General features: G+C 41.8%; 1 protein-coding gene across 2 annotated transcripts in view; it reads left to right on the plus strand.

Annotated features, from left to right (window-relative positions):
- The window catches only part of SLC15A1 (solute carrier family 15 member 1), a 40,171-nt gene extending 16,792 nt beyond the window's left edge, over positions 1-23,379 (plus strand). For both annotated transcript variants that reach the window (XM_077343843.1, XM_077343845.1), the window contains exons 7-23: positions 182-272; positions 1,454-1,537; positions 3,851-3,933; positions 5,329-5,415; positions 6,753-6,842; positions 7,575-7,619; positions 8,230-8,262; positions 8,349-8,437; positions 10,184-10,265; positions 11,638-11,760; positions 13,628-13,774; positions 15,560-15,609; positions 18,488-18,595; positions 20,202-20,295; positions 21,112-21,258; positions 21,775-21,882; positions 22,588-23,379. In XM_077343843.1, the coding sequence (XP_077199958.1) occupies positions 182-272; positions 1,454-1,537; positions 3,851-3,933; positions 5,329-5,415; positions 6,753-6,842; positions 7,575-7,619; positions 8,230-8,262; positions 8,349-8,437; positions 10,184-10,265; positions 11,638-11,760; positions 13,628-13,774; positions 15,560-15,609; positions 18,488-18,595; positions 20,202-20,295; positions 21,112-21,258; positions 21,775-21,882; positions 22,588-22,785 (1,659 nt within the window). In that variant the 3' untranslated portion in view covers positions 22,786-23,379. The remainder of the gene's footprint in view (positions 1-181; positions 273-1,453; positions 1,538-3,850; positions 3,934-5,328; positions 5,416-6,752; positions 6,843-7,574; positions 7,620-8,229; positions 8,263-8,348; positions 8,438-10,183; positions 10,266-11,637; positions 11,761-13,627; positions 13,775-15,559; positions 15,610-18,487; positions 18,596-20,201; positions 20,296-21,111; positions 21,259-21,774; positions 21,883-22,587) is intronic.
- Positions 23,380-24,140: the final 761 nt, after the last annotated feature.

Raw genomic sequence — 24,140 nt, forward strand, 5'->3', positions numbered from 1 at the left:
CTCCTGTGGCAATTGTACTCTGCTAGGGCCCTGCAAATCCTTAAATTGGCTCTGGTACTCTGGGCCTCTCAAATCCTTAAACCACTCTTGTGTGGGTGCATGTCCTCTAAATAAATGCATAGGTAAGCAACTTTTTTAAAAAAATGTCAATCAGGTATAATTTTCTTCTTTTGTACTCCAGGAAAAACAAAGAAGCACTTTCTTCTCAATATTTTACTTGTCCATCAATGCAGGAAGTCTTATCTCCACCATAGTCACCCCAATTCTCAGAGGTAAAATTTGTGCGACTGATAGCCCCCCAAATCCTTCTTTTTAGGGTTGTCAGCTCTGGGCTGGGAAATAAATGGACACTGAGGGTGGACCTGGGAGTGGGCAGGAACTGGGGTAAGGAAGTACCTCAATAGAGTATCATGCTATGGAGTCCACCTTCCAGAGCAGCCATTTCCCCCAGGGTAGCTGATCTCTTTAGTCTGAAGATGAGCTATAATTCCAGGGGATCTGCAGGTCCCGTCTGGGGACTGGCATCCCTACTTCTTATGGAATTGGCAACTTAAACTTTCCAATAGAATCATACTAGCTTTAAAAAAGAAAAAAGCAAAGAGTTGGGCAAATATTTAGGATGGATTCCTTGTGTTTGTGATGTAGCTGTTGTCCAGGAACACCTCTGCACTCAGCATGTGAACTGTCAGTCACCGTAAATGGACTCAGCAAATCTATACAGCTACAGTCCTGAAAATCTCAGAAAGGGGCCCTTTATACATTGAGACTCTTTGCTCCTCCACAAACCAGAAGTGGTGCATCTAAAGCAGCCTTTCTCAACCTTTTTACTATTGAGAAACCCCTGAAACATTCTTCAGGCTTTGAGTAACCATGGATGTGATGTCAGCAGGCGAGACCTCTCTGCCATGCCCCTGGAAGTCACATGTCACCAGAAATGACATCGCACAGACACACCCACTGGATGTGACCTTATGCTCTATCACCTCCCCAATCCAGAAACTGCACAGCAGCCTATTCCGCTTGGTTGGGAACAGGGCTGGAGCAGGCATCTGCCGTTCCGTTGTCATCTGCCATCAACCACCCCATGCAGTTAAAATGAGAGTACTTACCTCTCTGGACTCCAGTTACTACCATGTGCCTTGACTAGCAGGGATTTATGACCAGAGGCCCCCTTTCCACCCCCTCCAGGCTTATCATTGCCCGTTTAGGATGGGTGGGCTGGTCAACACAGCCATATATGCTGATGTCACCAGATTTTTTTATTTAAAAAATATTAAAATTAATTAACTCCCACCTTATCAGTGAAGCCCTTCTGGGTCTGTCAAGAAACCCCAGGATTTCATAAAACCCCTGTTGAGAAAGCCACAAATCATTGGGTAAAATACAGTCTGTACACATTTTCAGCTCTCAGAAAAAGAACTCATGATGATGCATCTTGTTTTATTTGATTTAGGTGAAAAATGTGGAATTCATGTCAAACAGCAATGTTATCCTCTGGCATTTGGTGTGCCTGCTGCATTAATGGCAATTGCATTGCGTAAGTTAAACACTTTCATTTATACAACATTTGCTTTAATTCCACTTTGTTGCAGCAATTAGGGATAGGCTTTCCAACTTTCCCTTCAGCCCAAAATTCTGCTATTGAGGGTCAAGAGGCCTTCAGGAACATCAGGAGGAACAAAACTGGGATCAGTAATGGGGGGAATTGGCAAAAATCATGAACAAATGTCACTCCTGCCTCCCTCTCCCTTGTTCCCGGGAAGGATAATTACTTTTTTAAAGATGGCGAACTTCCTGGAGCAACAAATAGGCGGACATTGTGTGTAGGTGATGCTAGAAATAAAAGAATATTTAATTCAACAAAGTGTGCCTCTCAAAAGTTTTCTCCCCCCCCCGCAATATCAGGAACAATATTAATTTACTCATTTATCAAAGGACTTGGCCACCTCCGCTTCAGTGCCCATGTAAGTCAATGGCGCCTTTTTTGTCAAAGATCTTGGCTGAGGCAGCGGGGGCTGACCTGCTATCCAAAGTCCTCCTTCAGCAGGGCATAAGCAGCCCTCCGTCCAGAGGGGAGAAGGAGTTGAGCTCGTCTGGGTCTTCTTCTTCTCCGGCCAGTGCCTCTGGGTGGCTGAAGAGAACTGGAGCCATTCTTCCTCACCCTTATGAGACCAATGCCCAAAGAAATGCCTGGCTTCTCTGTCCTCCTGGGCAGAGTCTGCACTTACTTTCTTTATTCCATTGTCAATCCTGTTGAATTCAGATCGCTTTGAACTCGGATCTTCCTCTCCCCCCCCCCCACTGAAACAGGAAAGTCTTCTGCACGTGGTTAGGGAGGCTCAGAAGTTGGGGGGGGGGGCTCTTTCTTTTCTTGAAGCCTCTTTCTTTCTTTTCTTGAAGGGGGGGGGAGAAGCCAAGCAGGGAGCCTCTTTCTTTTCTTGGAGGGCGTGGGGGAAGAGTATCGAAAAAGGCAGAGGAGGGAGGAAAAATCCAGGACCAACAGAAGTTGAGAGAAGTTAGGGGCTTCTGCTTTAAGGCTAGTGTGTCACATGACCAGGTGTAGCCTATCAGAGGTTCTCTACCATGGAGCTTTCTTTATTCAGGATTAACAGCAGTCTGAGATATTGCACAATAAAGGTAGGGTCACTCCAGATCAATCTTTCTTGCTGCAGAAGGAAAATTTAAATCACCCCAAATCCAAATGGAAATCGCATTCTGTGTAGAGGGTAGGGACTGAATCGACCTGGGGTTGGAATAAAAGCTCCGTGTAGTTTACACCCAGGTCTCTTGTTAGGGGCATGATTGTCCGTTAAATCTGGCTGCATCCATGTTTGGCCTGGGGTGAAGGTGCCTGACTTTCAGCCAGTTTCATCCGCTGCCCGTCCCTCAACACCACCATGCTGCAGCTCCAGCCTGACCCAGACCTGAGTTCACAGGCCCATTTTCTCTTCCTCTATGCCTGTGGCTGAGACCAGAAAGCCAGGAGCAATGGTGCTGAATGCTCAACTTGTCAACACTTTTCTCCAGGAAAATTCAGGATGCTGAGACTGCTCCCAGAACTGTCAAGGGCCAAAAGTTTGTTTGTGATGAACACAAACCAGGGCTTTTTTTTTTTTGTCAAACTTGGGGACTGCCTCCCTGTTTCTTCTTCCTGTGTATGCAGTCATGAACCTAAAACCAACTCCGAATGTGGGTGCCTGGACTAATTTGGGATAGTATCTTTTGTATATGTGGAATCCTAAGTCAAGAACTGGATTCTTATATACAGTCCATCAGGATACCAATTACCAGGAATACTTGGGTAGAGGCACGGAGCCTTGGCCTTCCAGTTTTTCTTTCCTGCCTAAATTTATTTGAATGTGTGAATGAACTGGAGCTAAAATCCACACACACAGACTGTCAAGAATTAACCAGGTTCATGCTTGTTGTTACAAATAAACTCTCAACTGAGGCTTGGTTCAAATATGGACAGAAGTATTCATGGGATGAGATGAATTTCATTTATTCTTCAGCAGTATTTGTCCTGGTAACACAGGACAATTTCCCAGTAGTGAATGAATGCGCACATTTTGCCACCTCAGCATAATTTTGATTCTTAGCCATACTTACTGTATATGGAGTACAATCAGATCTCTTTCTTTGCTGTACAAGAAGATGTTCTCCTGGCAACATCTGCAGAAGCAGTCTGTGCCAAGCTTTTGAGAGATAGCTGAAGAGCTCTGCTTTTATTGCACTAAATTTAAGTCAGGGGAAACACCTTTCTATAGCTCCTAGCCATTGTAATGCAATGAAAGGAAAAAATTCCTGTCTAATTGTAGTCTATTCTGGCGTCTTTCATTTATCTCTACAGTTGTGTTCATTGCTGGAAGTAGGATGTACAAGAAAGTTGAACCTCAAGGCAATATAATGGTCCAAGTCAGCAAATGTATTGCGGTAAGGAAGATATTACATGAAGAGCAGGACTTGCATTTTCTAGATCATGAAATCAGTGGGTTGGATCCAGCAGAAAAAGTACCATGGGTGAAATGGGTGATTTTCATGGCAAATCTTGGAGTCCCCCCTTCATGTTGTTTCTGAGAGGCACCCCCCCCCCAGGGACAGCATTTAGAGGGCATTTTAAGTTGCAGTAGGAGGGAATAGAGAGAATTCTTCTGCTGATGAAAAATCTTTCCATCAGTAGAGATTTTTTTGTGGGATTCAACCTAGTATTGTGAGAAAAAAACTATTCTTAATTCAGTTTTTAAATCTATGCTACAAAATTAAAGTAGCACTTTTTGTTCAAGGTTTTAATTTAAATGTTATGAAATTTTATCAAAAAGGCATGCTTTCTTTTTATAAATATAAAATGCTTAATGGATTTTTATTTAAATGCATTTTGCTATACTATCAGTTATAGTAAATATTCAGACATAGAATATTAGAATCATGGAGTTGGAAGGGACTTCCAAAGTCATCTAGTCCAATACCCCGCAAAATGCAGGAAACTCGCTACCTGCAGGATATATTGCTATATCCTGATAAGATATGTGATACAGGATCAATAGAAATAATGAAAATAATAATATAGTGGCAAAACAGATTGATTATAATAAGTGAAGTAAGGATTATTATAAAGATTATTAAGAGGAAGATTCTGGGTAGAGCCCCCTCCCCCACTTGTTTACTATATTATGCAATGTAAAGCAAATTATGTATATATATAAACCCTTTTCCTATATTTCTACTATAATTTCATTTCTCTTTTTAAAATAATTTTAAAAAACATGTTATTCTGGAACTAGATGAGGAAAACTTGTCAAAGAATTTTTACAAATGCAAAATGACATGTAGATGTCAAATATATTTAAAGCACTCTATGTCGCTGTAACACTAGTGAGTTTCCTCATTGTGCTTTTAATTTGAATATCTTACTGAGTTGTAAATCACTTATTTTTTTTAAAATCTAGCTATTTGATTTCAAATGAGTTCGATGTATTAAAAGTCTTATCAGTGTATCTAAATTTGAGTGAATTGGTAATGTCACGAATTTATAATGTCATGAATTTATTCTACAAGAAGATATCCGGACTGATGACTTAAATTCACATTTTTCCTCTTTGATGTTGGTTAACTAGAGTTCCACCCTTTCTAAGCTCATTGAAATCGGTGGGTGTGTAACTCTGCTTAGGATAGCACTGGAAGGCAGGTCTACAGCACTGTGTTTTGAAAGGCACAACATCCAGTTAATTATATTTAAGTGTGTAAGCAACACTCGGAAAGCTTTCTTCTTTCCACAAGTTACGCTTGAATGAATATATCATTTAAAAGTATCAAACTCTTTCTTTGCAGTTTGCCATCAAAAACAGATTTAAATATCGTAGCAAACAGTATCCCAAGAGGGAACATTGGATGGACTGGGCTAGAGAGAAATACTCTGTAAGTTGTCCTGTTTAGCTACATTGATCCTTTTTCGTTAAATCTGTCTTCGTGCTTTGCATTGACCTATTTTTTTAAGTGATCCATATATCAAAGACACCCAGAGAAAATGGCTCAGGAATACCATTTTCTGCAGCCTAGGCTTTCCAAAATTCAACACATCACTGTTCCTCTTGCTACTAAATCTAATGGTTTATATAATTATTCACGCAGGGAAGGAGAGCAAAAGATCTCTGTTGTTAAGGGAGAGGGAAATGCGATTCAGACTCTCAGTGGCAAGTGTTCTACCTGGGGTCCCATCAAAGGACAGACCATTCTGTGTATAAAGCATTGGAAGGAACCTAGGTGTCTCTGAGCCATAGCCGATCCTATTTCATCTCCAGTGTTTGTTTACAGTGGGTAGGACCATTGCATCCTGAAGCAGATTTGAAGCTCTTTTTCCGGCCTGCTGTTTGGTCCCTTATATGCCCCAGGCCTCTCTGTCATAATTTGCCCACTCTACCACTCTTCCAATAAGCCACCTGTAGTCTGAGGAGATAAAGTGAGGGAGAATATTTTAAATTAGTATAAATAAATAAGCTCCTTGGGATCACCTGATCTGTGATCAGAAAGGTTTGATTTGCTAGCCAGTCTTTGGCATATAAGGATGATGTCATTTTGGGATCTTATACAATAAACTCAGTATTTGGACAACCACATTTTTTCACAGCTTGAAACTTGCAACTTTCTTTGTTGTGAACAAAAAGCTACAGTAGTCCCTCACCAGCCATGTAACTATTGTATATCAGGGTCCCATCTGAGCTGAGTCCTACTGTATGGTTTTCTAAATGTATTAATCTAGTCTTAGTCCTACATTCCAATAGTCTGATTATTTACGGGGAGACCACTTTGAGAGAGAAATGGATGGTGATAGATGAGGCATCCTTTGCTTTTCCTCAGAGTGGTTTTCCACTGGTCTTTTTTCATAGCCACTAGCTACTTTCTTAATTCAAGGATCTTGTGGTGGTAGGGGTAGATTAGTTGATATAGATTCCTGTCCTATCATTCCACATAGAATGTTTTAAATCTGTATATTTTTATTTATTTTATTTTAATGTATTTATGTTTATATCGAATGTCTCGCAGCAGTTTACAAAATCAATAAAATACAATAAAATCCCCTAAAATACCCCTTCATACAAAATATAATATAGCATAGCAAGATGGCAAACAATAAAATACCAAACCTCTCCCCCGTTCAGCATGGGTCAATAACTCTCTCTCACTGGGAGCGAGGAACCTAGTTGACCTCAATTTTAAATGAATCTTTACCAACATTTCTTGTTCCTTCCTTATAGAAACGTATTATCACCGAGATCAAGATGGTCTTGAGAGTGCTGTTCTTGTACATTCCTCTTCCAATGTTCTGGGCACTTTTTGATCAGCAGGTAACTTAGGGACACTGTCCATTATTACTACTGGTTGTCAGAGGTAGTTTATCCTAGTAACACTTGTAACATATGCTATGGTTCCAGGGCCCCTGCAGTGCTATATGGTTAGGGACCTTCACAATGTGATTCTTAGGATGTCTTCATACTTATGTGGCTTCTGGATCACATGGATGAAAAAAAAGTCAGTTGCTTCCGTGGAAAGGGTGTCCTGTTGATATAGTACAAATTAACAGTGCCGGTTGTACTCTGCTAAGACCCCAAATCCTTAAACTGGCTCTTGTGAATCCTTAAACCAGGGCTGTGGGTTGTGCTTCTCCTATATGAGATGTACTATTAGATACACATTTCATTTTAGTGGATCCCCCCCTTGTATATCTTTGTGAATAGCATTTACTTTAATGCCTTTTGGTTTGCAGCACAAGCATTTCTGTTAAGTAATTTTGTTAGTACACTTTCCCCATTATATTAATGAATGAGAAGGTACTATTGATCTTCAGTAAGCAATATGCTTTTCTTTGTTGTGTTATTTTATTATGATAAGGGCTGTTGGCATACAAAGCCTTTAATTATTTTTTCTTGCCTTTTACCAATTTTTACCAAAATGCAATGTATTCTGTTACTTACCCTCCCTTCTCTGAAGTACAGACTCAAAGTTTGCATATATATGGTATTCAGAAGTTACCTGTTGCAGAGTTTTAATTATTTAGAGATTTTTCATTTGTTTTTAAGGGATCCAGATGGACTCTGCAGGCCACAACAATGGATGGAGAATTTGTAAGTTATTTCTGTGACTCATAAGTCACAACCCAGCTTTGGTTACACTTCCAAAAATAACTTCCTAACTGGTTGTGCAAGTCATTGGGAGCATGGACCATGTCTGTGGTTCATAATGCTATAAATGTCCTTAGTTGAATTTTGACAGTGATGGTCTAAAGCAGTGGTCCCCAACCTTTTTATCACCGGGGACCGGTCAACACTTGACTATTTTATTGAGGACAGGGGGGGGGGGTTGTCTTTTGCTGAGGGACCTCACCGCTGCTGCCTGAGCCCCTGCTCCACTTGCTTTCCCGCCGGCACCCCTGACTTTCTGCCGCCTGCTGGGGGGCGCTGCCAGCAGCAGCTGCGCAGTGCCACACCGAGGGAGAGACCCAGCCATGGCAGCCACTGGAGAGCACCAAAGCTGAGCCAGCAGCAAAGTGGCAGGGCAGCCCCTGAGGCAGCAGCCAGGGAAGAGGACGAGGAGGAGCTGCAGCCCGGTACCGACTGATCCACGGACTGGTCCTGGTCCCCGGACCAAGAGTTGGGGACCACGGGTCTAAAGCTTATATTTTTGAGCATTTGTAGTATTTTGAAAGTATAACAAATATTTCTCTCTCTTCTCTAGGGCCTTATTCAAATTCAGCCAGACCAGATGCAGGTACGGTAAGCTCCTGCATTAATGCTATTTTAAGAAATGTGTATTTGTTATTTGAAAGTTCCTAACTTTCTCATTTTTTCCAACAGACTGTTAACCCAATCCTCATTGTTATAATGGTTCCAGTTGTAGATATGGTGGTTTATCCTCTCATTAATAAATGTCGCATTAATTTCACGTAAGTGAATTTATGTTTGGAATCAGCTTTTAAGTCATGTTAGTTTTCCTTTATTTTTGAGACGAATAGGAGGGACAATGAGCACTGGTGTGGCTTCATATAAATAAATATAATTTCATTTACTGTTTATTGAATTTTTAAATCACCTCTCTTTTTAAGTCACCTTTACAACATATTAAGATTCTGGTTAAAATTCAATAAAAACAGTAAAAACAATAAATATCCCATAGTGCTCTGAATGATTTTGATTTGTTTTACGTTAATTGATGCATATACCTCAAAACAGAAAGATGGAAAAGGAGAATTGGTTTGTAGGAAAGAAACAGAACATGTACATGTCTTTTGATTAGCAAACTGTGGTTTAACCAGAGAGATTCAAGTAACCATGTTGGTCTGAAGCAGTACAACAAAACAAAATCAGAGTCCAGTAGCACCTTTAAGACCAACAAAGATTTATTCAAGGCGTGAGCTTTGGAGTACAAGCACTCTTCCTCAGTCAGCTCACACCTTGAATAAATCTTTGTTGGTCTTAAAGGTGCCACTGGACTCTGACTGACTTAAAGATTCGTGGGGCTTGTAGCATCAGAGGCAGTTCAAGGATCTGCGGTGTCCTAGCAGAATACAATTGTTGTGGAATCATCCAGATTGAGGATGGAAAAGCCCCCCACAATGGAAAGAGGTGTCACTCTGAGTGTCCTTAAAGAGGGAAAAGGGGGATAGAGAGAGACCATAACCTTGATCTTGGGGGGGGGGCACCATGTGGAGCCCCTGGAAGCGCAGGGCTCGTAGCACAGGCTAGATGGATAAACCGGCCCTGTAACTACCCCGTAATAAAACACAGAAGTTTTGATTTCTTTCGGTTTGTAATATCTGGAAGCACTTCCCTACGTAAAAGCAATGGAACAGTAACCTGACTTCTTGAATGATTAAATGCCATTGCAGGAAAACAGTGAACCAGTGGCCTTCCATGTTGGGAGGGGTCTGGCATCTACTGGTAATGAATTAGTACAACTATTCTGATGCTGAAGTAAATGGGATTCCCCTGTTCATGGTGGAACTTTGTAACCATATTGGAGCTTTGGTTTAAGCCAGTGATTGGCAACCTTCCTAATGCCGCAACCCTTTAATACAGTTCCTCCTGTTGTGGTGACCCCCAACCATAAAATTATGCAAGTTTTCTTTCACAGAAATTAAACCGAAACTGACCAATGGCGTGAAGATCCATTGTTCATGATTGTATATAAATTATATATAAATTGGCGGGCACCTTCATGAGGAGCAACAACAGCGGTTGCCCCCCAGCCAAGCTGCTTGCCCTGCCGCAACCCCTGTGAAAGGGTCGTTCGACCCCCAATGGTGTCCTGACCCCCAACTTGAGAACCACTGACAAAAAGAGCTGTTCAGGTGAACTGAAAAAATGTAGTCTTAGTAACCTCTTACAGGCAGCTTTTCATCAAAACAACAATTGCAACTAAGACACTTGGGTAAATATGAAAGCTTCTACCCAGAATTAATCTTGTTGTACAGAAAGATGCCACTGGACTCAAACTTGGTTCTGTTGCTTCAGACCAACACAACTACTCACTTGAAAAGAATAAACTTGTAAATTTAATGAACTGTGATGTGTCCAAAAGCCAATGGTGATCATTTTTGGGAGGCTTGAAGCCTCAGTTGGTGTGATAACGGCTGGAAATTCAAGGAAAGCATGTTTTTAAACATCCTGCTTGTTTGTTCTTCCTGTACCAGGCCTCTGAGGAAAATGACAGTTGGCATGTTTCTGGCTGCTTTGGCATTCGTTGCGGCTGCCCTGGTGCAAGTACAAATAGATGTAAGTAAAACTACAGCTGCCCTGACCTGGATGGTCCAGGCTACCCCAGTCTCCTCAGATCTCGGAAATTAAGCAGGGTCAGCCTTGGCTTAGGATGCCGGCCCGGTTTAAGAATTTGCAGGGCCCTTATAGCACCAGAGCCTCTTGTGGCGCAGAGTGGTAATGCAGCAGACATGCTGTCTGAAGCTCTGACCATGAGGCTGGGAGTTCGATCCCAGCAGCCAGCTCAGGGTTGACTCAGCCTTCCATCCTTCCGAGGTCGGTAAAATGAGTACCCAGCTTGCTGGGGGGGGGGTAAATGGTAATGACTGGGGAAGGCACTGGCAAACCACCCTGTATTGAGTCTGCCAAGAAAACGCTAGAGGGTGTCACCCCAAGGGTCAGACATGACCCAGTGCTTGCACAGGGGATACCTATAGCACCAGAGCCAGTTTAAGGATTTGTGAGGCCTTAGCAGATCACAAGTGGTGCTGTTAGTTGTGCTGCACAAGGAACTACGGGGGCCCCTCCTTGGGGATAGTTGGAACTTTGGAAGCAGCCAACCACTTCACTTTGCTGAAAACCTTTCTCAAACCTTGGGGGGACACAGAAGCGAAATGCCCCTATATCTAAGGGGACTTTCACGCTTATGCAGCTTTTGGTCTACACGCCTGCTCAATGAGTGATGCGCATGCTCAGTTACTAACAGAGCTTGTGTATCCCCTTTTTTCCGTTCTTGCGGTTCACAAGCCACATAAATATGAAGATCCCCCCCTAACAATCAGTGTGAAAGACCCCTAACAGTACAGCACTCTGGGGCCCATAGCATAAGCTACATATGCCAATAGGATAAGCCACTTCTGCTTAGAAAGGGAGACCACCAAGGAAGTCCAAAATTGCTACGCAGTGGCAGGCAATGGCAACCCACTTCTGTTCATCTTTTGCCAATGTCAATTCTGAGTGACATGTTGGAATGCAAAAGGGGGGGGGAGTATGGGGGGTGAAGACTGCCTCAAACTTGGGGGTATTCCCCCCTGCTTTCTGAAACCCTGAAAGTGAGGGGAGCAACACCAAAGTAGGGGTTCCCCTGACTCCAGTGGGGGCCTGGTGTCTCTACTCAGGACAATGAGTAGGACTACTATGGCAATCTCTGTAGAACAGGGGTAGTCAACCTGTGGTCCTCCAGATGTCCATGAACTACAATTCTCATGAGCCCTTGCCAGCAAACGCTGGCAGGGGCTCATGGGAATTGTAGTCCATGAACATCTGGAGGACCACAGGTTGACTACCCCTGCTGTAGAACACAGGAGGGTTACTGTTATTTCTCTTTCCAGAACGTTGCTAGATCATATTTGACACTGACACAGCACCTCTTTTTTTCACTCTTCTACAGAAAACTCTCCCGACATTTCCTGCAATAGGCCAGTCCCAAATAAACGTAATCAACTTGGGGAATAGCAATTCAACAATTAATTTTAGCGATGGGACATCTGTTAATGTGACTCCTTTTGGATCGGTAAGTTGTACAAAATGATACATTTTTAAAGTGAAGTATGCTTTTCTTCTTCTTCTGTTAATTAGATATTAGTAAGCCTAAAATTCATAGCATTTATATGTAGAGTTTAGTGGTCTTGAACAATGCCACCATTTATTCATGAGTTTTCAATTATTTTAATGCATGGTTTTATTTCGTGAAAAAGTCAAAAGGGCGGGTTAAATGGAATTAATAGAACAGATAAATTGAACTTATTTCTATGTGAGCTAGACCTCTCATAGCAACTAGTTTAAAACAACTATCCTTTTTTTTGTAATTCAGACATTTCAAAACTGCTGCCAAATGCCTGTTAAATTTCAGCCTTCTTTCTAAACTTCCCTGTTTTGACCCAGTTTCCAGTTCCTTAACCCATCCATGTTTCTATTTAAAGTTGCTCCAAACTGTGGTACTTAAACTATCACAATGAAACATTGTACTGAATAGCCCAAGGACAGCATAATTTCTCATGTCTTGGGTGGGCGGCTTCTGTACTACTTCCCAAAATAGTGTTTTGACTTCCCATTCAGCTGGTGTTCACTGACATTTTAGGTCAGGCTTTCTCAGCCAGGGTTTCTTGACAGCCCTGGAAGGGTTCTCTGAATGGGTGGGAGTTAATTAATTTGTTATATATATATATTTTAAAATGTTGAACATTTATTGGGTGATATGACCACATATGGTCATGTTGACCTGCCCCTCCTCCCAAAATGGCCAATGATGGAAGGGGTGGGAAGGGGAGGGGCCTTGAATGGGCATGCACACAAGCTCTGCTTCCCAACCATATTCCGCATGGTTGTGCCACTTCTGGGGTTTGTTGAAATCTGAAGGATGTTTCAGGGCTTTCTCAACAGTAAAAAAAGTTGAGAAAGGCAGCTCTAGGTCCTTTTTAAATGGATTACAGCAACAATCCTTGCTTTTGTATATGAACAAAACAAACTGGGAACTAAGAAGAAGAAGAGTTGGTTCTTATATGCCACTTTTCCCTACCCGAAGGAGGCTCAAAGCAGCTTACAGTCACCTTCCCATTCCTCTCCCCACAACAGACACCCTGTGGGGTGGGTGAGGCTGAGAGAGACACTAATTCAGTGTCACTGGAGAAAAATCCTTGAGAAACAAAACATTTCTTGCGGGCCTATGAATTTTTTGCAGGTAGTACTGTTAGAAATAATCAGAGATGAACCAAACAGTCCAGTTGTTCTGATGGCAATAATTATTGCAAATCAAAAGAAAAATGTGTGTTTTTTTGTTTTTGTTTTGTTTTGTTTTTTGCTTGGGTAGCCAGTTCTGGGTTGGGAAATACCTGGAGACTTTGGGGGTGGAACTGGGAGTGGGTGGGATTTGGGATGGGCAGGGACCTCAATGGAGTATAATAGTATGGAGTCCATTCTCTAAAGCAGCCATTTTCTCTTGAGGATCTGTCACCTGGAGATGAGCTATAATTCCAGGAGATCCCTAGGTCTCACCTGAAGGTGAGGAAGAAAGCAACTTTGAAAACGGGCTATTGAAAAAAAAAGTGTTTATCCAGAACCCGCTTTGGTTTATGTTTGCATATTACAGATATGAAGATAATCTCGATTGAATATTAATTATTGAAGTTATTCATTTCTTTCAATAAATTGGAACAATTAGAAACAAAAATAGAGTACATCTTTTTGATAGCCAACCGGTTTAATTTTTCTAGCTTGGATAATTCCATTTGCATTCCACCTGAAAGCTGGCATCCTTATTTCGTGCCAACTTCCACGTGGCATAGCTTATTTAATTAGCAGAATTCAAAAGTACTCTAGATAAATCTATAGATGAATGAAAGGACAGTCTGTGTTTAATTGTATATTCTGTTTACTTATAGACAGGCTACCTCATTTTTGACACTGAGCACTTAAACCACATCAACATAACGTATGGCTCTAAAACTATAAGAGAGTCATATTCATTTGTGGGAAAAGAACGTCACACCCTCGAAATAACAAATGTGGCTGACATCCAGGCTAAGATGGTAAATAATTTCAATGGCTTGTAAGAAACCAGACTCTGGCTTCACCATTCTGTTTTGATATGCTCTCTTTGCCCCCCCCCTTTTAAACTTATGCATATATAACATGATATGTGTATGTATATATTTGTTCTGTGCAGGAATTATTACAGCTGCTGCAATGTACAGTTGATCGTTTTTCAGCTAATAGTGTGAGAGAAATTGAAATACTCTGATTCTTCTGTCAGCCAACTTTTAAGCACAGTTAGGGCAAACAAAGATGAATAGCTGGTTTCAGATATCGATCACCAGGCATGCATTGTTAGCCTGTATTGTTGCTAACCTCGGTACCGATTAACAGCAGCCTTGAATTCTAGGCTAAGGTAAAGCGGGACACCATTGACCGGTGTGTGTTCTTGATTAAAAGTTTGGTCTATATGGAGCAACAAAAAGTTTCATAGAACGTATAGAATGCAAAAATAGTATTGTAATATAGATTTTTTAAATTCCAACATAAGTACAATTTGCCAGGTGCCCCCAGATGTCCCTCCAAAAGTGGGACAATCTGGTCACCTTATTCTAGGCTAAGCTTTTGTGAACTGGTGTCTCCATCATCATATGCCTGTAGGGGTTCTCTCACAAGGCAGACTTGAGTATCTGTGGTTACGAAGGGAAAAAAATTAAGCTGCCACAGTACTCTTTTTCTTCAATGGACTAACCTGGCCTACTCCTCTATTACTGATATTGTTGTAACACTAAATTGTGGTTCAGGCACAGGTATGTGTGAGTGGGTGAGAGTTCTTGCTCCCTCCACTGCATGTGTTCCAGAACGAAGTCCATACCCTACATAGCCTGCATAAATATTAATTACTTAGGAACACTGTGGGTGGGTGCACTGTTCTTAAAGGTCATAATTAGAACACTGCATATATGCTTTCAGTGATCACATGAAGCTGCCCTATTTCTGTCAGGGTTTCCTTGTCTAATCTAGCCTGCAGTCTTTCCCATCACCTGCCACCTGATCCTTTTAACTGTAGATTAGCGATCCCAAACCTGTTGGCCGCGGACCACATGTGGTCCTTCGACTAATTGGAGGTGGGCTCCGAAGGACGCCTTCTCCCCCCCCCCAGCCCTTTACTTCATCCTCCCCAGCCCTTTACAACACACTTCATTGTTGTGGCGTGTCTGTATTTTATTTTGAAGGGATGTTTAAACATTACCATAGCGATCAGGGAGCGCTAGGGCAGTGGTTGAGAGTAGAGGGGTAAACTACCCCCCCCCACCGGGCCTCAGTAAAAGGCGTTGAGTGGTCCCCGGCGTTGAGTGGTCCCCGGTGATAAAAAGGTTGGGGACCACTGCTGTAGATGACAGGGACTGAACCAGGGGCTTTATGTATACAAGTTCCAGCATCTCCCCAAATCTCCTCCCCCTTTGTAAAGCAGTAGGTGCTAAATTATGAGGTGGTCATATTGTGATGTGAGGTTTACAATGGGGTTCACAGAACTTTGTTATTTAGCTGATATGGGGTTCAGTTATGAATGACTTACTTCTTATTGTTGACAATACGTTAGCCACTTCTTGGATGATCTCTGGATCTCTTTTCATCTGTTAATTTCAAATAAGGACTATTCAGTAAATATACATTGATCAGTTTTTGTGCAATGCATTCCTATTCATTAAATTATGATAGGCAAACTAATAAAAAATATCACACAACTTCACAGCATTCAAATGTTCAACTACCATATACGATATACGATTCTAGATCATGACATGTGGTATACTTATTACACTGTCTTTTCCCATCAGCTTGTGGATGGTCTCACAGAAAAACCAGAGCAAGGAAACAATGAAATCAGGTAATATAAATTGTATTTTATGTATCAAGAATGTTATTATGCTGCTTGTAAGGTCTGTCCTGGCAACTGGTGGGGGATGGGGGAGACTTACTGGAAGCAGAAGGGAGGCCCAGTGGATGCCCTTTGACAACTCAGTGGTAAATTTGACTTCTGCTGTAGTTTTCCGCCCAAATATTGGTTATGTAGACATGTTGCTAGGTTTCCTTCTTTTTGAGGTGACCCCCCCCCCAGCCAGCTGATCACAGGGGCCTGGCAGTTGAGAGCCTGTCAAACAATCTGTCAAACCTAGCTGCTTTCATCTTTTAAAAGTTTCCAAATACTTGCTTCTACTCAGTGGGAAACTGTTACATTGTACAGTAGGATGCAGTTGAAAACAGTTCTGTGCTGCTGTTTCCTCCCTCCCTCCTTTATTTTGTCTTTCTGTCTTTCTCTCCCCCTTCCTTCCTTCCTTCCTTCCTTCCTTCCTTCCTTCCTTCCTTCCTTCCTTCCTTCCTTCCTTCCTTCCTTCCTTCCTTCCTTCCTTCCTTCCTTCTTCCCTCCCTCCCTCCCTCCCTCCCTCCCTTCCTTCCTTCCTTCCTTCCTTCCTCCCTCCCTCCCTCCCTCCCTTCCTTCCTTCCTTCCTTCCTTCCTTCCTGTGTAGGCACATGTATTCTGTGACTTCATCATACTGCAGGTTTCCCTGCCTCTTTCACTTTTTGAGGGGAGACAGGGAAGCAGATCCCAATGCTGTTAATATGCGTCTGAGACCAGACTTCCTCCTGGTCTTACCCAGGCCACAGCAACTGGTCATGACATGTTTCCAACCTTTGTATTTCCTATGGCCACCCCCAATGGGGCTAGCAAAGCCAGGCCAGCCAATTCATAGCACTAATACATCCCCTTTAAGGAGCTGCCAACAGCAGCTACAGCTGGGCCAGACCACCTAGACCAGAGTTGCCAAGCTGGCTCTGCAGATGTCCATGGACTACAATTCCCACAAGACCCTGTCTGCAGCATATTGGTAGGGGCTCGTGGGAATTGTAGTCTGTGGACATCTCGAGAGCTACAGTTTGGCTACCCCCGAATCAGGCAAATGTGGAGCAGGTGTAGGAAGTTATGGCAGGCTGTTGAGCATAAGCACAATCAAACCCGGCCCATATGTGTAAAGCCAAACAGCAGCATAGGAAAGGATGCTTCTGGACTTCTTCAGCCTGTGGAGGAGAGACTTAGGAAGGGAGGAGGAGGAGGAGGAATAATACTAATAGGGTGCCCCTCCTCTCTTTGCATCTGAGGCCTTGGCTGGAAACCTGCAGTTGGGCAGGGGGGACCAAGCAGGGTCCCCACAATATCCTATTAGGCATTTGATAGAGGAGAGGTATAGAGCTGAGATTTTGGTTATCACCCTTTCATCTGCCGTAATGTTTAGTCTGGCTTAGTATTCCCTCTTGTATATGTTATGGAAGTCCTTTAACAATGAAATGGTCAACATAGAGAAAGTATGCTAAGTTTGTGGTGGTGGTACTGTTTTGTTGTGATTTTGGTATCTATATATAAACTGAATTTTAAAAATTCTAACAGCAATATTAAACGTCAGTACAGACACATGAAATAATATTGCAGTGCCAGTGTAACAACAACGTCTACTATAGATTTTGATGAAAGAGAAATGCAGCTCTGTAGAATGACAACCGTTCTACAGGGTATCAGAAGTCCAAAGCCTCTAAAAACCTTGGCAGTGCCGCCACCATCTGGCTGTATGTCAGTCCTCATTTACAAGGCGTAAAATAGGAATCTGTTTTTATTCAGATACAATGAGCCTGAGTAAGCAGACTACAATATGTGTAATATGAACACTCTAAACAATAGGAATGGCATTAAAAGATTTTAATCTGTGCAAATATCTAACATCTGCAGAGAGTGATTCAAGGCTTTGTTGCAGATTTTTAGCACCTTAGCTGGTTTAAGTTGCTGGCTATTTCAGCATGGATTGAGGCTCCAGACAGAACACAAGGAGAAGTAGAAAGACGTTTCCATTTTTTTTACAAAACCCTCAACGTGTCTCCTACTGGCAGAATGCATTTAAGTCGTCAGGTTCCTTTTCCTTTGATAAGAGAGGTTAAGGACTAGGCAGTTTGATGAAAGTATCCAAATGGGATACTTGTCTTTGTGAGAGCAGACAAGAAACTTGAAGTCCGCTTTACAGCTAGCACCTGTGGAGTGCCATATTCTGGGCCACTTGAGCTGTATGACTTCATTCAGCAAGAAGGAGAACACTCCCACAAAAGCAATTCCAGGCTTCATTCAGCAAGAAGGAGAACACTCCCACAAAAGCAATTCCAGGCTTAACTTTTGGAGGAGCTTGTGAGTTTTGAAGGCCAGCATTGTTAATGATCCACACAAAATAAAATTTTGTAAATCTTTTATCAAATAAGTAAGCTGTGTTTTGGCCCTAGAAATATTGAGCTGGTGTATTTAGTTAATCCAGACCTTACAATCCAGCTATTAACGTCTAGTCTCAGCAACATCAATACTTAATCAGAAAGTCTTTCTACTGAGCATCTGCGTGGACCCATCATCATGAACCATAAATTTGTACAGTCATCATCTTTCTCCCATAATAGCAACAGAAATGGATGCAATAATGTCCCTGCTGGGCATAGATGTGGAGTGAAAATCGAAACTCTTAATAAATAATAGTTTAAATTTCATACAGACATCAGTTAAGCAGCAGGATTAAGTATTTAGACTACAAAGTTTGACAAACTGAAGTCGCCTGACAGCAGGCAGGTGCTGGAGTCCCTTTATAGATCCACGTGGAAACTGTAGGCAGAACTGTTCTGTTCACATCAGACTGAATAAAACTGGGACAACATTGAAATCCTAATCTTATTTTTTAAAGGTTTATAAACAATATGAATTCAGCCATAAATATCACTATGGGTACAACCGAATATGGAGAAGTGGAGTATTTCTCTACTACCAATTATTCAAGTTTCCAAAAAGGAGCGTAAGTATTTCGATTTGCCTTGACACCCTACATATCTGCCCACTGACTTTGCTTGTGCTTCGTTTTGGAAGGAGCGGGTGTTCCTATAGTGCAGGGGTAGTCAAACTGCGGCCCTCCAGATGTCCATGGACTACAATTCCCAGGAGCCCCCTGCCAGCATTTGCTGGCAGGGGGCTCCTGGGAATTGTAGTCCATGGACATCTGGAGGGCCGCAGTTTGACTACCCCTGCTATAGTGGGTAACAATGAGTGCAGGAGACAGGACAGTGGCACTTGTGGTGAAATCTCCTACTCGTGTTGTATATGATAACAAAGTACTTTCTGAAGTAGGTGGGTTTGGAAGTTACAGAAGTGGGAGTAGTTGATATTATTGTACGGTGAGGATGGTGTTAAACATTTTGGGTGTTGGTTGATTCCTGCAAGAAATTTACACTTTATAGAATAAGTCCTTTGAGTGGAGGCAGCTGGGAGGGGAAAAACACGTGTTGATAGCCATAAAGGCCACTGGAGGAGAAGAGTCAAAAGAGAACTACAGGAGGTGTTTTGGCCTGCCTTTCCTCCCTTTTGCAGTGTAGGTTATCGCCTGGGTTGTTGCAGTAGGCTTGTGCTCTCACTGGAGCATCATCCACCTCACTCATGGCAGCGTTCCCTTTGTCTGGCCATGTTCAGGACTCTGTAGCAAAAGTACAGAGGTGGCTGGGTGGGGACCAGAATTATATCAAAGCAGAGAAGACTGGGGGGAAGGGTATTCTCTGTTCCCCTGCAACTCCTGTCAGTCACACAGAGTGAGATGGCTGGATATAAGCAGTAGCATACTCAAGAAGCAGCAAATGTATAGGAGGGTTGTTCAAGCTTGTACTGTGTGAAACCAGTTGAAAGTTGTTTTAGATTATGTGTTTGGAAAGCAAGAGAATATTTGATGCACTACTTTACTGATAGTGGCTAATGTTTTGTGTTCTAAAACAACATTACTGAGCCTACCTAAACTCAGTATTTTAAAAGAACAGTTATTTTGACTTTGACCAAAGGAAGTTTCAATCTTGGAATATTTCTGTATGGCTTCATGAAAGTACTGTATATATTTGAGTATAAGCCTACTTTTTCAGCACATTTTTAATGCTGAAAAAGCCCCCCTAGGCTTGTACTTGAGTGAGGGTCCCCACTTACCTATTATTGTTGATATTGTGGTAAAATTAGATGCCTCGGCTAAAATTCGGGTTGGCTTATGCTAGAGTATATACGGGTATTGTAGGAAACTGGCCTACTGTTTGATCAAGTGAGATTGTGTGTCTTTCCTCACAAGTGAATTGACTCAATGATCCTGGCTCAGTTTCTTTCTATCACTTCTGGAAATGGGAAACAGCTTGGAATAGTTGATTTTTATCACTAGTAACTCTGATGTTTTATAATGTGCATATTGCTTCCTATAAGATCAGGATGCAGATCAGGAAGCAGCTCAGGTGACCTCAAATACATATGCAACATCAGCTTGTGGATAATATCTAAAATATTAACAGGCAATAGTAATGCTTTCAATAACAGTTACAGGAATTTTTTTAAAAATGTGAATTAAAGTAATTAACATAGATGAACTTTATTTCTTCCAGAAAAGATATTACAGTTGTCACTAACAATCAGTCTTGTGGAGTAAAGTCTTTGCCATTTGGATATGGTAGTGCTTATACCATTATAGTACGAGAGGTAAGTTTTAGGAAAAAGAGGTTGATGCAGAATTGTATTGCATGTGGTTTTAAAATCAAAGCAACCTGTGTGAAATTGCATTATTATACATGGATTATATATAACTGATATTTTAGCTTCCTTGCAGCTTTTCCTTAAAACTTGCTGCACTGCTATCCAAGTAGCATGCCCACTGAATCATGTGCTGGCAATAAGATTAAGTGATTTGTCCTTAATATTGAAATGCCCACTCAGTTGTTTATGTAAGTGGCACCAAATGTAACTGGCACATGTGTTAGATTTAAAATATGTGACTCTCCATCATATAATGCAAACGAGGGGCAAAGCCCCTTGCATTCAGGAATACAATGGACGCTTGATTGGGGGGGGGAGAACTCAGTGGAGGGCCTCTCCCTCCCCCCAGGACCTGGAAAAGGCTGCAGGCTGGAGGCCTCTGGGAAGGGAACTCACCGGCAGTGGCAGGGATCTGCAGCCGGAGGGATGTGGAGGGAGGAGGGGGTGGTGAGGAGTGGGGGATGGAAGGCGATTGCATTTGGAGAATTTGCTAGCAAACCTAGGCCATTTCTGCATGTGCAAAACGTAGCTGGACAGCCTCTGCATGCTGGCGGCATATTAAGCCCCCTCCAAATGATGTCACCAACATTCTGAGTCTGTCCAGAAGGCGGCTCGCAATTTCACCATTTTTAATTCACGATTTTACTGCTGGAGCTTGTTAGACATATTTATTACTATGTGTATGACACTCAGGGGTTAAAAGACCTATACTTTTTGCTTTTTTTCAACATGCATTAATATGGAATTTGATTTTGATTTCAGTGTATTAACAACAGTTTGATAGTCAGTTACGTTGAAGAGATTGAACCCAACTCTGTCAGTATGGCTTGGCAAATCCCACAGTATTTCATTATTACTTGTGCTGAAGTTGTCTTCTCAGTCACTGGGTTATCATTTTCATATGCACAGGTGGGTAACATTACTTCAGGGGTTATAATGGTATTGAGTCAATATCAGAAAGACTGTCCATAAACTTTGAACTTGGGCTTTCTGACATTTGCCCTAGGTCAGGGGTTGTCAACCTGTGGTCCTCCAGATGTTCATGGACTACAATTCCCGTGAGCCCCTGCCAGCGTTTGCTGGCAGGGGCTCATAGGAATTATAGTCCATGAACATCTGGAGGACCACAAGTTTGACTACCCCTGACCTAGGTGATTCCTAAACCATGTCAATTTTCATGATTGTAGTTTCTTTGCAATTCAGTAAATATGTCTAGTCACACAGAAAAGGGGCATGATATTCTGCAAATGCTGTGTTGAGTTATTATTTCAGAATGGCTCTCTATTCAAGAATAAAGTTTTAACTCTTCAGAGCTTATAGATAAGAATGTGCCGGTGTTAGAAAGTCCATGATAGATCTGCTAATATGTCTTGAAATGTAGTATTGATATGCAATGCAATGCAATTTAATATATTGTTTCCACAGGCACCCGCCAATATGAAGTCTGTGTTGCAGGCTGGCTGGCTGTTGACAGTGGCTGTTGGCAATATAATTGTTCTTATTATAGCTGGAGCTACAACAATAAGCGAACAGGTAAACTGAAGTCAGTGTTGATATAGACAGCTTAATAAGTGGAAGTCTGTGTTAGAACACAATCCCTGAAACAGTCTTGCTGGATTCCACATTGACAGTACAGTCCTTACACCCTTTTCCACACATGTTGGATCATGCACTTCCAGTGTGCTTTGGCAGCTGGATTTTCCTGTGCAAAACAGGACTGTATGGAGGAAATTATAACAAGTTGCATTATATAACTTCAGTTTATGATAGCTAATATCAAACCCTGAGATTCTCATAAAGCACTTCTGCTGCTGCTTTTTCTGGATTTATCAGAGAAAAGCCTGAACAAGCTTGAAGAGTTTCTGTTAAACATGTAAGAGATGAAAGAAGTTTAAAGGTCTTTGTTGAGCTAGAGATAATTCTACTAAATTGCTCCAACTGCTGATCTAATCTAATGCTATCATATCCCTCATATACCATACGCAAGGTTCAAGGTTTCGCCTAAGCCATGAACTATGTTAGTATAACTAGGACATGCAGAAAGTTGCAAATCCATACACTTTGGATTTGCATGACAGCCAGCCAACCCAGTGTAATCAAACTTGGAACAAGTTTAAAAGTCATATGATTAGTTTTTACTCTCTCAGCTAACCGAAATATTTTCCCTTTAGTAATAAAGTAGCATACTGTGTTTAGAAAAACTCCTAAAATCCTCTCTTTCCCTCTTTTAATCCACAGTGGGCAGAATATGTCCTGTTTGCAGGTTTGCTCATTGTAGTGACAGTTATTTTTGCAATCATGGCCTTTTTTTACACCTATGTGGACCCAACCGAGGTTGAAGCTCAGCTCGCAGAGGAAGAAAAACAGGAGAAGGAAGAAAAGAAAGAACCTATTTATGAAAATGGAACTGAATCAGTTGTACAGACTCAAATGTGAACATATATTTACGACTGAACTAGAGTGTAAACTGCCGTCCGGTCATTGCATTTTCTGGTTGAGATCCAGAAGTATTCCACTCTGACATGGGACATCGCTAGACAAAGATGGATAAAAAATATCCATCAAAAAGCACACACTCTTTGGAAGATTAAGAGCAGCAAATCCGCTCTTGGTGATGAAAGTGAGAGAAAGCCCGTAACCTCAACCTCAGCAGAATTTGCACTCCTTTAAAGAAAAAAGGATCTGAATCCAACTGCACTTGCTATGTTGAAAAACTTTGAAAGTATTATTTTTATACAGTGCACCTTTTAATTTTGTATAGTGGAAAGGCAAGTATTCCCAGATCAAGGTATTTTTCCCCATACAACATACAAACCCACGAGGCTTTTTTAGGCTGCCATACAAATAATGAAGGTATAATTAATGTATTTCCCCCCTGAAAATATATGAGCCTGCTGAATGTTACCACCCTGGTATAATACTACAGGCCTTTCTTCAGCTTCTGCATAAGAGCTCTGCACTCAGGTAGCCACTGTGGAAGAGGAGATTTGTGAAGCAAAGGTGGGTGAAATAAAACTTGAATTGTAACAATTCTGTTTGACTTTGTTTTCGGAGCGAGAAAACAAACCTGGCTTTCCATTTTATGTCCACTGGGATGAGGGTAGACCACCCTGATACGAATGTTTCCTGAAGCTGTGCTATCTGGTTCATAGAATCATAGAATAATAGAGTTGGAAAGGGACCCCATGGGTCATCTAGTCCAACTCCCTATGCTATGCAGGACACTCACAACCCTATTACTCATCCACTGTAACCTGCCACTCCCTTGAGCCTTCACAGAATCAGCCTCTCCGTCAGATGGCTATTTAACCTCTGTTTAAAAATGTCCAAAGATGGAGAATCCGCCACATCCTATATATATCAGGGTTCATATATATCCTGATTATCCTAGACCCTACAGAAGTCTAAAGCACGAGTTAGCAATTTTACATGGCTCTGTGATCCTGTCAAAGTGTATATCGATTCCCACTGGATGCAAGAAACTATCTGGTCTTGGCTTAGCAAAGTGCGATATATTGAGAACTGGGGAATGCAAATTCTAACTAATTATCAGGAATCACACAAAAGAACTAGACTACTTTACTGCAGTTATATGAACTTGGAGAATATGCTCCACCCAGTGTTTTGATCCATCCATTTCCAACCATCCCAACCTACAGCAAATACCACAGTTGGTTGTTACTGGGTAGAGCATTCATGCTCACAAGTTTGAAGTTACACTTTGCCACAAGGAACTACTACCTCTAAATGGGCCCCTCTGTGCAAGTGTTTCTCTTAGGGTTGCTGGGGTC

Source organism: Paroedura picta, chromosome 6 (assembly GCF_049243985.1).
Source record: "Paroedura picta isolate Pp20150507F chromosome 6, Ppicta_v3.0, whole genome shotgun sequence".
Lineage (NCBI taxonomy): Eukaryota > Metazoa > Chordata > Lepidosauria > Squamata > Gekkonidae > Paroedura > Paroedura picta.